Source organism: Numida meleagris, chromosome 9, assembly GCF_002078875.1.
Source record: "Numida meleagris isolate 19003 breed g44 Domestic line chromosome 9, NumMel1.0, whole genome shotgun sequence".
Lineage (NCBI taxonomy): Eukaryota > Metazoa > Chordata > Aves > Galliformes > Numididae > Numida > Numida meleagris.
The window spans coordinates 16,967,034-16,984,042 of NC_034417.1; the positions used below are offsets into that span (position 1 = coordinate 16,967,034).

At 49.4% G+C, this 17,009-nt stretch overlaps 1 protein-coding gene across 5 annotated transcripts in view; it reads right to left on the reverse strand.

Annotated features, from left to right (window-relative positions):
• ADAMTS17 (ADAM metallopeptidase with thrombospondin type 1 motif 17) overlaps window positions 1-13,958 on the reverse strand; it is a 178,505-nt gene extending 164,547 nt beyond the window's left edge. For 2 of the 5 annotated variants that reach the window (XM_021406967.1, XM_021406966.1), the window contains exons 1-2: window positions 4,535-4,725; window positions 3,635-3,981 (exon numbers count right to left, since the gene is read on the reverse strand). In XM_021406967.1, the coding sequence (XP_021262642.1) occupies window positions 3,635-3,981; window positions 4,535-4,604 (417 nt within the window). In that variant the 5' untranslated portion in view covers window positions 4,605-4,725. Of the gene's footprint in view, window positions 1-2,705; window positions 3,223-3,634; window positions 3,982-4,534; window positions 4,726-6,812; window positions 6,840-13,210 lie in introns of those variants that run through there. The other 3 variants (XM_021406968.1, XM_021406969.1, XM_021406970.1) reach the window with 3 other exon arrangements.

The window sequence follows — 17,009 nt, forward strand, 5'->3', positions numbered from 1 at the left end:
TCAGAAAGCACTGCAGCCATCACAGCACAAATACACCACGATGAAAGGGCCTCTTCTGCTGCATTCCCTCCGCATCAATCCAAGAAGTGCTACAAAACATAAGAACAATGCTTTGCCCACCTTTGCTAGAGAGCATAAGTGCAGTACACAGAGAGCAACAGACAACACATAACTGAAATTGCACCTGAAAGCAATGTATGAGTATTTCTGAGAAGTCTCGAGCAAACTGGAACTTCCACGCTGAAAAGCAACATAGCATCTCATCTACAATACGATCCCAGACTGCTGGAAACAGAAGTCTCAGTCCACTACACAATATAACTCAAGATAACCCAAGTTGTGGCCTTATATAACCAGAACTTTCTGAAAAAGAGACAACTTCCTGCACCGTGTCCTGTCTTCTAGCATTGGTCAGATGAGCTGCAGAACTTTGCTTCCGCTCATGTCTCTGCAGCACCAGGAAAGGACAGTTCAGTCCTTCAGTGCAGGCAGAAACCAAGTGTTTACACAACCGTGCTCCCCAGCTGAGATACAGTCCTGCCAAGCTGAAGGCAGTAGCACTTGCCAGGAGCACAGCACCTCTCACCTCCCTGAGATCCCCAGGTTGTAAAGAGGCTTGGAACACCTTCACACTGCACAGACGACTCCTTAGATAAATCAGTCCTACATACATTATGGTTTGATGTAGCTGCAAGAGTGTGGCCACCCTTCTCAATGCAATTACAAGCTGTGGCAGGAAACTGTAATAGTCTACATAGCTGTTAACAGTGGCATTTGCAAGAAGAATTTTAAAAAAGAAAACATAACCTTTAGATGCCACGCTGGGAATCTGATAGTACTACCAGGAAGCAATTGCTCAGTCTAGTTGTAGCTCAGTTTTCATGCCACTGCATCAGGGATTTATTCTTTATTAGATCTCTACTTGCCTTAATCATTTTACACAACTTTTAGTGTGATTTATTGTAACCATATTCCTCAACCATGCCATGAAGTCAGAGCCAGCTGGAGACCAGGATACAGTATTTCTAACTCTGACTGACCAGCCCTCCTGAATGAGATGTCTTGAGCATTTGCTTCCAGTCCTATTAGCATTTCCACACTGGGAATTCAGACGTTTTACTAGATTTTTCAGTAAACGTCTCACCGCAATGCCAGCACTGCTCAGGACACAAATGACAGGAAACACAGGCTGCAAGAGTTGCATAAACATAGTCTTTCTTCCAGCCTGGGATGCAGGCCTTGTCTGCACACCCACCAGCAAATCTTTGCAAGTGATGAGGGTAAAGATGTATTCTTTCTCTGTAAACAGTGCCTAAGTGAGCAACCAGAAAAATTAAAATGCGCTCTAGCAGTGGTTTGGGTATTTTAACTGCCAGATTACATGGCAAACAATTGGGCTCTGAAGTCACCCGACCTCATGTCCACTCCAGCTTCCAGACCTCCTAGATAATCTGAGGCACACTCTTCATTCCTTCAATTCCTGGAAGCATCTTCCCACTCAGTTGCATAGCACTTACTACAGGTATGTGGACTTAGTACATCCATTGCAAAACACTGAGTAAACACTGTGAAAGCAGGCTAAAATCTACTACGTTCCCTGTTTACTAATAAGCTTATGAAGCCAAAAGGTCAGTTTAGCCAGAGGAAGGCCTATGTAGTGATGCAGATCAGTTTAACAGACCCAATTCAAAAGTTAAAAAGTTAATGAGCTTCATCTTAAGTTTAGGTTCAGCTTAAAGACACTTCTGTTTTCTGCTGTTTTTCACTTCACAAAGGTTATAAGCCTCAGCCAGCGCACACGTACCATGCATCTGCTCTGATCTCTTTTCCCAGTCCTGCTGATTATCTGAACGAAGAGCAAATGAATAGATTCCTGTAATCAGAAAGGAGTCTCTCGACATGCAGAGACGTATCTCTCTCAGTGCATCTGCCCACAGCACTCTCAGTGATCCCAGGACAAGAATCATAGGCAAGGGTGAGCAGAGCTTTACCAACATTGCCACTTCCACAGGTGGTAGTACGGATTTTGGTCCCCAGGAGTGCCACAAACAAGCAGCTTTGACAGTAGCCACTTTCTGATCCCAAGTTACGTCAATTAGCTCAATTATATCAATTTACTCATTACTTAGAATTCATTACATAAACAGATATTGCAATACTGTGGCTCATTTTTCAGGCCTAATGAACAAAGACTAACTAGTCTTGTTTCTTTTCCAACTTTTCTGCTGGGAGCATCGCCAATCGCTTTCACTCCCCCTCCTCCATTCCCTGATCTCAGGCAGTTAATACCGTGCCTACAACTACATTCCTCTTTTCAAAAAGGTTCCTCCTGTCCGTGTCTTTGTTAGCTCTGCCAGAGCAGGTTGCACTGGAAGCGCTTGGTGACTGGGACTAACAAAACGTGCGTAGCGACAGATGCGTGGAGCTGTTGCTGATTTAAAGCCTGAAACCGAGGTATCAACTCCGAACTCTGAGGAAGCCCTCAGTGGTGCACAGCTCAGTTTGCAGTGCCACTCCACTGCTCACTATCTTGGAGCCACTTTTTTTTTTTCTTTTAAACCTGAGGCACAGCGCCCTCAAACGGTTCAGAAATGAAGGCTCCAGCCCTCAGCGCTCGAAGCGTTTCCCGCTGCAAAGTTTAAGATGCCAATCTCCACCAGCGACTCTGCACCCAAGAGTTAAGCACACATCCCAAGACCACTTACTGGGATTCGCGCTTACAAAGCGGCCGCCATCCTGAGCACCTACATCTTCATTTCCCTGAGGAACACAAAGGCTGCCCCACACGGGATCGCCTCCTCTCCCCAGGACGCTCAAGGGAGGATCCCAGGTGCTGTGAGGCCACCTCAGGCGGGAAAATCACCCCAGAGGGGCTTGTCCCCGACCTGCTGTCCCCAGCTGTGCTGTGGGGAACCCGGAGGAGAGAACAGGGCAGGCAGGCGTCAAACCGAGCCCACCGACCGGCAAAATGGCGTGACACCACTCAGGACACTCCTCAAGCCCACCGACAGTGGACACGCTGCAGCTGAGGGTCTGCTGCGGGAGGCACAGAGCCTTCAGACGCAGCAGCTGAGAGCTGGGGGCTGACAGAGAGCCCTCCCGGGGGCACCTCAGCACAGCCCGGGGGTGAGGAGAGGCGATGCCCGCGCTGAGGCGATGCCCGCGCTGAGGCGATGCCCGCGCTGAGGCGATGCCCGCGCTGAGGCGATGCCCGCGCTGAGGCGATGCNATGCCCGCGCTGAGGCGATGCCCGCGCTGAGGCGATGCCCGCGCTGAGGCGATGCCCGCGCTGAGGCGATGCCCGCGCTGAGGCGATGCCCGCGCGACCTTTCCCGCCTTCGCGAGGCAGGGCGGCTCCCGCCTTCGCGGAGCTGACAGGAAAATCGCCGCGGGGACAGCGGAGCAGCTCTCCACTGCCCGGGGAGGCGGACGGGACGCGCAGGGCACCGGAGCAGCACGCAGGGAAGCGGCGCTGAGGCGAAGGACCGGCACGGAGCTTCGCGCCTCCACGGGGGTAGAAGTGGGGAGAGGGGTCGGTGCCGACGGGAAAAGCCCTCGGGGGGCAGCAGAGGGGCGGGGGGAAAGGACCGAGAGCGGGGCCGAGGTCGCTCAGAGCGGGGCAGGGAGGCAGTACCAGCCCAGCGCAGGTGCTGAGGGAGGCGAAGGAGTCGCTGCGGTTCAGCACGCGTCCCGTGTAGAAGCAGAGCCGCTCCGCCGGGGGCCGCCGCTCCTCCCCGCGCCAATGCTCCACCACGAAGCCCCGGGCGAGGAAGCGCAGGTCGCGGCGGAGGTGCACGTAGAGCTCGGTGCCGGCGGCGGGCAGGCGGAGCAGCAGGGCCTCCCCCGCCGCCTCCCGCGGCCGCAGCAGCTCCCGACGGCGCCGGGCTCCGCCGCGGTCCCCTCGCCCGGCGGGCGGCAGCAGGTGGATCCTCTCCAGCGCCACTCGCTCCGGGATCACCACTTCCAGCTCCGCTCCGCCGGCTGCAGGCGAGAAGGAAAGAGGCTCAGCGCTCGCGGCCCGACGGGGCGGACCGTACTCCGCGGTCCCGGGCCCCCCAGCCCCGTTCTGCCCGGCCCGGATTTCAACTGAGATCCCCACGCACTGGAAGGAATTATTTTTCCCCTACATATATACACAGACATATATGAGACACAAAAATGCGCAGGGAAGAGAGGAATAAAGCAAACGCTCAAGCTACTTGTATCATTAAAAAAAATATATAGCTCAGACACAAGCATCGCATTTCACCAATCCCAATAAAAATCTGCAGGGAGAAGGGGAAAAGCAGAGCAAGCCGGAGCTGCAGCCAAGGACAGTCAGCAGCTTTCCACATGAAACGTTACAGCAGCAGCGAGAAGACAGGAAAAGAAAACGCAGGAGCCTGGAGCGATTCATCCTGCAGAGCGGGACCGCGGCCACGCAGGGGATCCGCTGTCCGCCCCGCGCCCGCACGCGGCCGCCCGGGGCTGGGACCCCCGGTGCGGGGGCTGTCAGCGGCTCCGGGGACGGGGATGCAAAGCAGAGAAGCGCTACCTGTGCCGGCGTCCAGTCCCCAGAGCAGGAGGCAGGGAAACACGAGAGGCAGGAGGCAGCCGTCAAACATTTTATGGCAGCGACGGGGCCCAGCGAGAAGCGGCGGCGGAGGAGGCGGCGGCGGCGGCAGCCCGGGCCGGAGTGAGCCCTCCCCGCCCTCGGAAAAAGTAATCAGCGCCGCCGACAGCCCCAGCGTGGTGGGCGCCCGGGCACGCCCCCTCCGCGGCCCCGCGCGCTCATTGGTTCGTGCCCCCCTCAGTGCCCCGCCCGCCGCCCGCCCATTGGCTGCGCGCTGAAGGCGCTGGGCGGTGCGGGGAAGGGTGCACGTGGGTGAGGGCGGCCGGCGGGGGGCGCCCTCTCCTGCCCCGGCCCGCCGGGGCTCTGCAGCCGCGCCGCTGGCGGAGCGCGTGGCCGCTGCTTCTCGGGTGTCCGTGGAACCGCCTGGGACCCCCGAGCGGGGCGTGGAACAGCTGACAGAGCCCGGCTGAGCAGTGAGTTCTGCTGCACTATCCACGTCCTATCATTCGCTGCTGAAAGAAGCTTGACGCTGCTCAGAAGCTCTCTTGATAAATTCATACATTCCGTCATTTTCTACAGCCTTTCCCACCATCACCTCAAGTCTTGATCCCCTCTTATTTCCCAAAAGACCAGGAAAAAAAAAAGATGGAGCTACACGAGCACACAAAGATGTTTGGCAAACATAGAATTGAATCATTGGAACATTAAGGTCGGAAAAGAACTCTATCCCTAGTCCAGCTGTCCACCTACCACCAATATTGCCCACTGAACCATGTCCCTTAATACCTTTTCCTTAAACACCTCCAGGGACAGTGACTCCATCACCTTCCCTGGCAGACTGTTTTAATGCCTAAAACAACTCCTTCTAAGCAGTTCTTCCTAATATCCAACCTGAACCTCCCCGGCACAATTTGAGGCCATGCCCTCTTGTACTATGCAATGATCTTGCCTACACTTAGAAGCATTGTCACACTGAGGAAAACAACAACAAAAACAAACCAACCAAACCCACACAGATGTCAGGAGATCCAAAGACTGGGTTTTAAAGAGCTCTGAAGCAGGGAGGATGGGCTGTTGAAGAGGGCACTGTGGGAGATGAGCAGGAAGCTACCTGCTCTTACCACTCCCCTTGTGGGGCACTCGAAACCCACATGCAGCCATTTCTCATCGCTCCAAGATCTGGCAGCCTCAAGAGCTCCTTCCCACCTGATGATTCAGTCAGCCCTCCATATCCTCAGCAGCCCAGAGGTCAGCAGTCAGCCCGGTCTAGGGGTTGCTGAAGGCAGGAGGGCGATTTCCAACAACAGAAAGATTTCTGTTGTGTTTGGTGGGCTCTGGATCAGGGCTTGTTCTCCCAGCATGGCTGAGTCATAGCAAGCAGTAAAGACAGCATGTTAGCAGCTTTAAGCTGCTGTGGCCAAGCAGAGCAGTGTCCTGGAGTTCAAACTTCTGCAAAAAATCAGCAACTTCTTTACTGAAGTCATAGAAGAATTCAAAGGAAGACCCATAAAAGAGTGTGAATGACTCTGGCAGGTCTCAGTGCAGTTCTTACACAAGGATTGTCTGGTGTTGTGTCTTAGAGCCACGACCACTGCTACTACAAGCAAGGGGAAGGGAATCTGGAAGTTCATCCCTTGGAGGACAGGCAACTGGGGTTGTACTAAGAAGACCATTTGAGACTAGGAAAAGGGCTGGAGATAAGCTTCGTATTCAACCATGATAGCACAAAGTGAAGGAAAGAACAACAACAACAACAAAAAAAAAGGCAATTTAGAATGATCTTAGCTGTATCATCAGCTAAGATTTCCACACAAGACATTTCACCAAACATGGTCCTTTCTGCTCGCTGGCACAGAACCAGACTGTAGCAAGACAAACAAAAAGAGGAAACAAGGCACAAGCCATCACACATGTTTGGCCTCCCTCTTCCCTGAGTCAAATCTGCCCCTTCCCAACTCAGTCAAGTTCCTCACAAGCTTACAGCCGGTATCCATCTGTACCCTTACAGACATAGCAGCCTTTACAGCCAGCACTGCCTGCAGCCAGGTGCCTAGTCTGCTACAGCGAGCAACAGGTAGAACCTCATACATCCAGGATCATGCATTTCCTTATTTGTATAGGTCTAGAGACTTCAGGCTGACTAACATGATGGAAAGCAAAGCAATGACAGCAGAGTAGCATAGTCCCAGGCTACAGCAAGTAAGGAATTGCTCAAATGCAACAGCCATGGGCTCAGAAACAAAGGAAAGAATCTGCTTACCTTCAGAAGGCCTCATGTATGCAGGGATCTCCAACAAGATACCCTCACCTCCACTGCCAACCCTTAAATGAGGCCTGGGAAGTGGTGGATCCTGGCTCCACCCCTTCCATGCAATGCACCTGAGCTCCCCTGGGCTCCCACCAGGTGCTCAATCACTGTTTCAGGCAGTGACTTAGCTTTTCTGCTACACTAACAAATGCTACCAGTCTGAACTGATAGCCCCTTGCTTGTCAATTTTATCTTCATATGTTTTGTGAAAAAGCTTTTGTTTTCCAGTTCTGCTCAGGATGTCTTTCTTGTGTTGCCTTACAGAAGAAGTGACCACAGTGAATAAATTGTGTTACCATATAGTTAGCTGCATACTGTGCCCAAAAGACAGGCAAGTCAACACCATTTTCTCTCTTCCAGGCATTATGGCAGTCCCAGGCAAAAGGAATCGTAAGAAAACTCATCTTGCCAGCACAGCAGCACTGAGAGGACATTGCCTGTGGTCAGCAGCAAGAGTGGAACTGAGTATCTGCAGCCAGTTCCCAGCAGACAAAATCTGAGCAAAGCCAGGACCCACGTCTCCAATTCACTTTCTTAATGTGAGACCAGGTGAGATTTAATAGCTCTGTGTTTTCCTGCCTCTTTTAAGACATAGTCTATGCTCTAGCATGAAATAAGTTACCAAAGCGAAAGGACTGGCTCAGAACCCATCCAAATGAGAGAAAAAACACCATTTGGGACTGCCTTGCCATATGCCAATAGCATAACATAACATTAAAGCCTCAGAAACTGAATTTCCCTCCTGAAGCAACAACTCCCTGCAAGGCTAGAGCCCATGCTGGCACAGCAGTTCTGGGAAGCAGCTTCCCCACAGCTCTTCCACTCGTGGCAGTTCTCCACTCCTGAGAACCAAGAGGCAATCTGATTTGTGAGCTGCCAAACCTGGCCTGAGCCCCAAACAGCCACGTTTAAATGCAGACCACCAGCTGTCTTCATTTGCTAAGGGACCAAAGTCAGTGCCGTGTCTTTTTCCTCAAAAAAGTTTGAGTGGGGGGTCATAGATTTGCTTAAGCATTTAGTAGATCCTTTCTCCCACCTTCCAAACGCCTCTGCCAAAATAATAATGCAGAGAAAGAATTAATTTAATAGTATGGGGGAAGAGGGTCACTCATAAAAAGAAGTCTGTAACATACTGCATGGAAGGACTCAGCAGCTGAGCTGGCCAGCATAGACCATGCTGGTGTAGAACTGGTCTTCACAGAGCATCACAAAGAGCCTCTGGGCAGGGGCCCATGGAGCTGCAACAGATGCAATATCACGGGCAGGCCTTGGTGTTGGCAAAGGCTGGAACCAGGAGAGAGAGACAAATCCCTGCAAAGGTACCCATGCAACAAAAGAGGAAATTGTCTTAGGAGCAGCAGTGGTTTTACTGAATTCAAATCCCAAAGCCCCACTGAGATATGGACCTTCTTTATTAATTTAACACCATGGGCTTTTCAGAAATGTCTTGAAATTGTTATTGATAACAATGCATGTGGCAAAAGGCAGCTGTAGTCCTGTTGAAATGGCTGCATTCCTCCTCTGTCCCCAACCCTTTTTGTGGGGGAAGTCCACCTCCTTTCAACATCAGAGAGTGGATTTGGCCCCACAGTTTTTAGGAAACACCCCTGTCCTCCTCTAAAGACAATGTTTTATTTTTTGCAATTTTAAATGTATTCCAAGGAAGCCAAGTTTCATGGCCATTATTGCACAGTTAATAACCCTTTGGAGACTGCAGACATGTGTTATATGCATCTTCCTGAGCAGTCATTTGGCTCACCGCCTGGAAAATGCCAGTATGTGAAGGGTTAACTTGGCCATTATTCAGCCTTCCCTCCAGGCACCCCTCTCTAAACCCTTCTTGTCCTGGTCCTGAGGGGTAATGACAGGCAATGCTTTCCTGCCCAGTACACTCTGATGACTTCCCCACTCTCCCTGCTGCTCCTCACCTTGCAGCAGCCTTTAGGCAGAGGTATTTTCCTTCCCTGCTGCACCTGCCCTGTTGCTGCAGAGTCTGCCCAGGCTGATCAGGCACAGACCTACTGGGTGCTGCTATGTCAATGCCCTCCAGATAAAAAAAGAGTTTAACAACAACTAGGAATTGAGAAAAGCTATTTTAACACCTAAAACAATCAAATAAATAAATACAAGTAGCTTTATGGTCCTGTAAAAAAAAAAAATAGGTTTCCTACAGATCAGTTTTTCACAGTCAGCTAGAGCTTTAATCAAAGTTTCTTCCCTGGACAGAGGGTGTTTAATGGTGTGCTCCCTCATGTGGATTCTCCAGTGTGTAATACCATTCAGGTAGTCCTCAGCAGCAGCTCTTATAAGGACTCCCCTTCCACTGCATAAATTCTCCTGAACTCATGCAAGAAAAATCCTTCTGAGACTCCTCCATCAAGTCCAGTTGAAAACAACTGGCCATTCCTGAGCTCTGGGTGATAAGGAGCAGAAAGAAATGACTGACATTGGAGATGACCAGGGACAGAGCTGAGCCTCTGACACTTGTGTACATTCAGGAGAACACAGCCTGCTTCAGTTAAGGTAAATCTGTGACAGCAGTCCTGGCCCTTTCTTTCTTCTAGCATGGAGCTTGAGAAAGATACACAGTCTGGCAAAGGTTCCCTTTAGTCCGAGAGAGTTTACTTTTGTTGACATATACCTGTCTCACAAACAGCAAATACAGCACTGGTGCCGCTACTGCCCACAGAAGATCTCCTGCAACATCTTGTTGCCTTGGTACAGACATTTGGAGGGAACAGAAAATCGCATTGCTCACATGCCATTGTGGGTGAGAAAAGGCAGGGAAAAAAAAAAAGAAGAATGTTCTCCCAGTCAAGTAACACACCTGCAGGATGCTGGAAAATCTGTTCCCTCCATGCAGGAACCACTTTATGTAGGGAGACTGGAAACATAAGTGTACCACCACCTCCATACAGACCATGCTGGGATTTCGAAACACAGAGACAAGGCTAGTCCAGGGCCTGTTTGGTTTCTGAGATTGGTGTATAGATAGCCATCACCCAGGCAATAATAATCAGCCACACGTCACCCCTGAGGCATGCAGGAACAAATGGACAAAGGAAAGAGCTGTCGTTGTTTGAGCCTGACCCTAAAGTTCAGCAAGGCTTTTAATGAAGTCCAGTGTTGCCACCTCTGATGATGTTATCAGGAACCTGGGAATAGCTGGCACTTTCTTTTGTTCAGTTTTATGGTTTGTTTGGGTTTTTTCCTCTCCAGGCCTTGGCTCCCAGTCACGAGACTCTTATTTCTCATTTAACTCTTATAATGCCATGTTTGACCCCATAATAGGCTAGGAAATGTGATCTGTGAGAGGCCTACAGGCTCATTGGCCAGGAACAAATGAAGAGGTTCCCAACAACAGGATTATTTTAAACAATCCTTTCTCAAAAATTGCTGTGATTTCGTGTGTGTGTGTGTGTGTGTGTGTGTGTGTGTGTGTGTGTGTGTGTGTGTGTGTGTGTGTGTGTGTGTGTGTAGAGAGATGTTCTGCATGCTCAGAGTTGATAAGAGCAGACACTTTCATGAAGATGCCATCAGACATTTCCCTTTCTGTCCAACACCTGCCTTGGACACCGATTACCCCCCAAAATAAATATTACATATAAGGTTCTTCATTCTCCACTTATCCCTTGCAACAGGGGCAATAAGCCAGAGGAGATTTGTAACTCAGGAAGGCAGTGCTGGTTTGGAAGAGAAATAGAGGTGATGCCAAGGGCTTGGTACTGCCATCTGTGTGGATATGTACAGGGACCTGGATGCAGTGGCCCAGAGCAACTGTACAGATTTAAAGTGGCTTCTTTCCATCGTGAAAGTACTAATAAGGGAAACTGTCAACTTAAAACACTCTTAAATAATGTTTTCCTATTTCTTTAACACCTCTCCCTAGAGCACTCTCTCCCCCTTTCACAGCATCTTGGCCAATTACACTTACAAAGCAAACAGAAAACTCAATATCCCCATGAGCAGGGATTACGGAGAGTCAGGGGCCGTCAACAAGTGCTGTGGAAGGGGCTCTGAGGTGGGTCACAGGCAGGAGCCTGCTCTCCTCCAGCCATTGAGGCACTTTCCCCTGCTCCCCTTTTGCAGTCCACCAGGGCTGCAGGACACAGCAGGCTATAAGCCAGTGGGGCGTGCCAAAGCAACAATCTTCAAGCACAAACACTACTGGATGGTGGCACAGAGCTGAGAAAGGACTGTGCTCCAAGGCTAAGCCTCACCATCCCCCCAGCCTAGGCTCATAAATCACCTCTCCTCTCTTGTGGAAGTGAAACAAACCCAAGCTCATGTGCTCACGTTATCATTGCTCTTGCTGTTATCTTCTTTTTCTCATATTCAAGTTGCCCTCAGGGCCCTTCACATCTATGAGTGGTGATGGGACAAACAATGCAACAGCATAGTGTAACCTTTCCCCCCGGAACAAACCCACTTCAGTGCAAGTTGTCCCAGTTACTCCCATTTTGGGTACAGAGCTGTGCACAAGCATCACTTTAACACTGCTCTTAGAAGCAGTGCAGAGTTCACAGCCTAAAACCTCCAGCAGCCTAGAGCTAGGCTTTAAAAACAAAATCAAAAATATAATTTTGCCCATGTTCTCTCCAGACTTGGCTCTGCTGCAGTTCCATACTCTGGACAAGTCAGCCCCTGGGCTCCCTCTCCATCACCCTAAATCATGTCAGCAAATTCCCAAGCACTGTCCCAGAAGGACAAGCACTGCCAGCAGGGAGTGAGTTGTGGACAGTCCTGGCCAGACAGCCTCCAGCATTCCATCTCACAGCCTTTAGTACGTGCACAGCCTGGAGATGCAAACTGTTGCATTTGGCCAACTATTGTCACTTATTTATTTGTTGTCTATCCCAGGGGTCACTGTAAGCATCTACTTGGGACAAGTCCTATGTTTTGGGCTCCCAAGGTGACCTGAAGCAACAGAAACATCTTTATTCTGACAAGACAGAGGTGCAAGGCAGCTTTGAGGTGCTGTGACCATTCCAGTGCCAGCAAGAGCTCTCTTTTTATCTACAGCCAGCAAGGAAACCTGACTGCCCATGCCAGCAAAGTACGCTCAAGAGTCTCTTAGGTAAGAGCTAGTCAGAGGGCCAGTGTGAGGGAGCAACCCCTCTGTAGATTGAGACACATCCTGCTTTTTAATCAACAACAACTACCAGTACCTCTTCTCAGACCACTTCTGGCCAAAACTGTCATCACTTGTAAAGTCATACAGTGAGCCAGGAACAAAATCAAGATCCTTCTCTGATGCTAGATCCTCTCTGCCAGCAGACCTGACAATTGACTTCAACTTGATTGCAAGTATTTGTTCATAACAGCAAAAAAACTGGAAGCACTCTAAGGCAATAGTAGCCAGACCCCCATAAGGACTGAGAGGAGATGCATTTTGGTCAACCTGGTGGCAATTAGGAGTCCTAGCACCATCTGTGATGGAAAAAACTGTGAGCAGCTGGGTACCAGCCCTGGCAAACCTCCGTAGGCAGCATGTACTGAGCAGGCAACCTTGACACTTCAGTCTCTGCTGGGACAAAGTGAAACCCAGCTACCTCCCAGCTCTGACAGAAGCCTGGGGAAGAGCTGGGGTCAGATGGGAACCAGGGAGGCTGCCATCTCTGATCTACAGTGTTTGAGCACAACCATGCACGGAGAGCTCTTAGGGAAACGCTTCATTCCCATCAAAACAAATCAACTCCCAGCTCTCTACGCAGCTACAGCTGAGCACAGCTTAACCACAAGGGTTGTGTTGAAAAGGATTAAAGACAATTGTTTATACCAACAGATCCCATTTTCCTGCTAACATTTCAGGCAAGCGTGGCTGCACACAGGCTGTTTGCTTGGCTCAGTGGGTCATTTCAGCCAGGGCTTAGCACAGCTGTGGAGGTTCTTCATCACACCTGCTATTGAGCCCAAGCCCCAAATTTCCTCCTAGCAGGGGAGGAAAACTACTACAACAGTGGTAGAGGAGGAGATACAGACCCTGAAGTGTGCTCTGGTAATAGTGCCTGGAGGATAGCTCCTACAGCTCCTAGATTTTGGTCTGATTTGTCTTTTCTCTTTGATCTGTATTTAATAAAAAAGCACAATTTCAGTTCAGCATTTGACACTACTTAGTGACTGCTTCAGCCTGGGGTGATGCACTACTTATTTATATTAAGCAAGTCTGGGAACAGCTTCCTACAGACAGTTCTTTTCAGTAGTGCTTCCTGACAGTGCACTATGGTGGTTCTAGAAGTGTTTTAAGGTACTGTTCTTACACCACAAATCTGAACATTGAGTTCATGCTTCTGCACATCATATCTGTCAGAGGGATATAGCCCCCATTCACTCAGCAGCTTGTCACATACCTTGTCTTTTCCAGCAGCCAAGTAGCTCGTCCTTCTGCCCTTGTAAAAGCTGTCAGTGGGTAGGTTTTCTTACAGAAAGCCACTTCCTGGCGTTCCCAAATCCCTGGATTGCTCTGGCTCTATTGGATTTAAGGGATACAACACATCACAGCTCCTCAGCCTCCATCTGCTTTTGTGTTTGGAAGGTGCTGTCCCACCACTCCTTGCCTTGTACATGCTGAGCCCAGCCCAAATCCTTCTACCCTTAGACCTTTGCTTTATTGTTAGCAAGGAAGATCCTTTATATACTCGAGGTGGAGCACCTGTCTCCTAAGATGGGATGTCAGAGTAATCCTCATCACCTGAGAGTTTTATCAGCCTTATTTGCATTGCAGGCATTAAAGATCCAGGTGAGACTGGGGCTTCACTCATGGGCAGCTGCATACTCCGTGGCTTGACAAATTTGTAGTTTAAATAAACAACACAAAACAAGTACAAGCAGCAAAGCAGAGATGATTAAAAATCCTTCCTCCCTACTCCCAGGTACAGCTCTGGAGCCAGGGAAGTCAGCAGGATTGCTCCGCACATCAGCTCAAAGGGGTACTGATGACAGCCACGTATACGCCAGCCCTCGGGGCGCCAGCTCACCAGTCCTCCATACCGGTCCCAAACACTTGCTATCAGTGAATTTTGTAGCTCTTGCTCTGCTAGTGATATACCTGGCACTTGTTTTGCAGTCTGAGACCGACCAAGTAGAAACTGTCAGCTGCGAGCAACATTTTTGCACCCCAATCTTTAATAAAATCGTTGTTGTTTCAGTGGCAAAAAGACGGACAAAAATGCTACGTGGGAGCCGCGTCTGAGCGGGGAGCGGTGTCCTCCTATTGCCACCTCGTGGGCACTTGCAGCAATAACCAGGTAACCAGGCATAGGCACTCGGAGAGTTTTTCTTTCCCATCCCTACGTGCAGCACGAACAGACCAGCAGTGCTGCTCTAGGCTTTTTTTTTTTTTTTTTCACTGACATTCAGTGAGAGGACCATGGCCTCTCCCTGGCACAGAACGAGGATGCTCAGCTGTGGACTGCCGCTGCTGGGACAAGGCATCTGGCAGGGTGTGTGAGTTATCTCACAAGCTGAGGTTGAGATCTTACGTTTGCTTCGGATCGGTCCCTAAGTGTTTAAAAAAATCACTGCCACAAGAGATGAAGCAGCCATATTCGCAGTTTACAGTGCAAAGACTCGGTGGTGCTGGTTTATCATTTCTCTCGTGTCAATCATGGGTGCGAGGGCAGGGAAAGGGGTAAGAATTCGACTTCCCTCTTACTTGGATTTTATGGCAGAGCAAAATCATTGCCACAGCTGTGGGCCTGCTGGCCTTGACTTGTAGCTGTCCAGGCCCAAGCCCTGCTGAATCCATGGACCCTCACTTGCTCACTGGGATCTTTCTAAGGAATGTCAGAGCAGGCAAGCTTTCTGCCCAGGTTTCCCAAATCCTGCTGCCCTTGCTTCTGCATTGGAACTCATCAGCAGCGCTCAAAGTGAAAGCCCTACTGCTTAGTGAGAAGGAGTTGTCCTGGCTACAGAGACTTCATTGTACAGTCCAGAACTTTTTTTTTTCCCTCCAGCCTTGTTATTTCTTTGCTTTATGATTATCAGTAATGTCAGTTCTGTGTATAAACTGTGGCCGTGCTGCCCCAGCTATTTTTCTTCATTTTCTCTGTCTTTGCCTCTTTGTCTCCTCTGGCTCAGCAGCCCTCTCACTCACTCACGCACACACCAAGGTGGTTATGATAATCACAGCTCCTCATTTTCCTCTTCCTGGAAAACTGGGCCTCATCCTGCAGGCTTTAGCATCAGCAACTCAGTCTTTGTGAGATTTTGAACACTGTGGTTGGACAGGAGGCAGATCGCTTGCTGAAAGTGAAGTTCCTGGTTGAAAGGGAAGGCGCTGCTTTTCTAGGGATGCCTTTCAAGACATACATGCCTGGTTTGGGCAGAGGCAAAGGCAGAGCCGTGTTCAGGTGAGCATCATGCAGACAGGAGGTTTTACTTCCTGGAGATAGTCTTACCCTGGGGTACAGAAGGGGAGACACTGAGATTGTGCCCTGCTCCTGGTGGCTGGAGAATGCAGGTATTGCTGTACAGCAGTGCCATGCTGCCTTTATCCTTTCATCCAGCCCCTTGAATTCTGGATCCTTTTCTCATCTGCTTCATGGGGAAAGGCTCCTGTGAACTTCAGTGGGAATCTAGTAATCTATTTCACTGTTCAATTTTAACTTACTTTTAAACGAGATTCTTTTGTGTTAGGAGAAATATGGACTTTCCACCACCTGAAACAACTGCCTGGGAACTGTTTCTTCCCACCCCAGCTCAAAGCACAGTAATATTCTATGGCTACAGGGACATGTTTCTTGAGCTTCAAAGTCAACGTGAATAGGGTTTATCCTTGTTATTCCACTAAATGTTTCTGACTTTGAAATGATTATGGGGTCTCCTCTGAATGCTTTATGGGGGAACAAAACTCCAGAAGAACAGGACTGTTTCCAGCTGAGTAAATAGAAGATATTTTCATAAATCTTCAGACTATCGGAATATCAACAACATTATCCTACATGGATTGTTCTGACTTTGTATTTGCAGAATCATATGTTGAAGCTTAGACCTGTGCCTTCAGCCTTATCTTCTGCTAAGCTAGAGTCCTGAAGTAATCCTACAGAGGATGCTCCAATTAAATAAACTCCCAGAGCCCTGCTTGAAGTTCTCTGTAGTCAGCCATGGTGAAGGTTTCATTACTTTGATCCCCTCCGTTTCCTTGACTGGGAATCCCATTCTTTGACAAGGGATTAATGTCAGGGCTTTCACCTTCTTTCTGCTGCTTATGATCTTAACACACATGGATGACAGGATGGAAAGTGAAACTGCTCTTTTTCCTTCAGGAGCCCTACTTTTTGGCCAGTGACCTCCCCTCTCCCCTGTTATGTCCCAGCACTTTGTAAAAATTTCCCTCATGTGATATACCAAATAGCTTACACTTCAGCAGACATGCAAACACTGCTACCACTACAAGATTGGAGCAGAGTTGGGGCATGGAGAAACCTCTGCTGGCCGGGTTAAGCGGCCATGCAAGTAACCAAAAACCTGCAAGATGCAAACACGATGGCAAACACAAGATGGGCAATGGGTATCCAAAGATAGGGTCTAAGTTCCTCACCCAAGGTCTGCCTAAATCCTGCAGCACAAAGCAGCTGGCTGTTGCACATGTGAGCAACAAGAACGTCTAGACCTGTAACTTCATGGTAACGCCCTTCCTCCTTCAGAATGTGTTTCAGAATACAAACCTACCTCTGCTTAATAGCAAAGTGGGAGAAGGATTTCCCTGGGCTGCTGGCTTTGTAATCACCTCTCAAGTTTTCGGCACTGGCCGCTCTCAAAAATGGGTGACAGCTGCTCTGACCATGTTTGGCAATTTCTGTAAACCAGAATGCTTCTGCATCCTGCAGAAATATGGAGACACAGTGAGAAAATGCTCCCCACTACAAAGCTGGAGAAAGCAGCCTTTAAATGAATTTTTCATTCCTACTGTAAGAGAAGCTTATATGTCGAGATGGCCAATCCCTCTGCTGACATTTCTTCTCCTTCTTCAAAAGGAAAGATCAGCTCCCTTGCTAAGGTGCTGGTCACTCATGTGCCACTTTGCTGTCTGATCCACATTAATTATTCTCTGTCCTCTAAAGAATGGGCAACAGGTAGGTTTTGTTATTTTCATAAACAGAAATCTCTCTCTCAGTGGGAACACAGATGTCCCATCTGGCCTTTGTC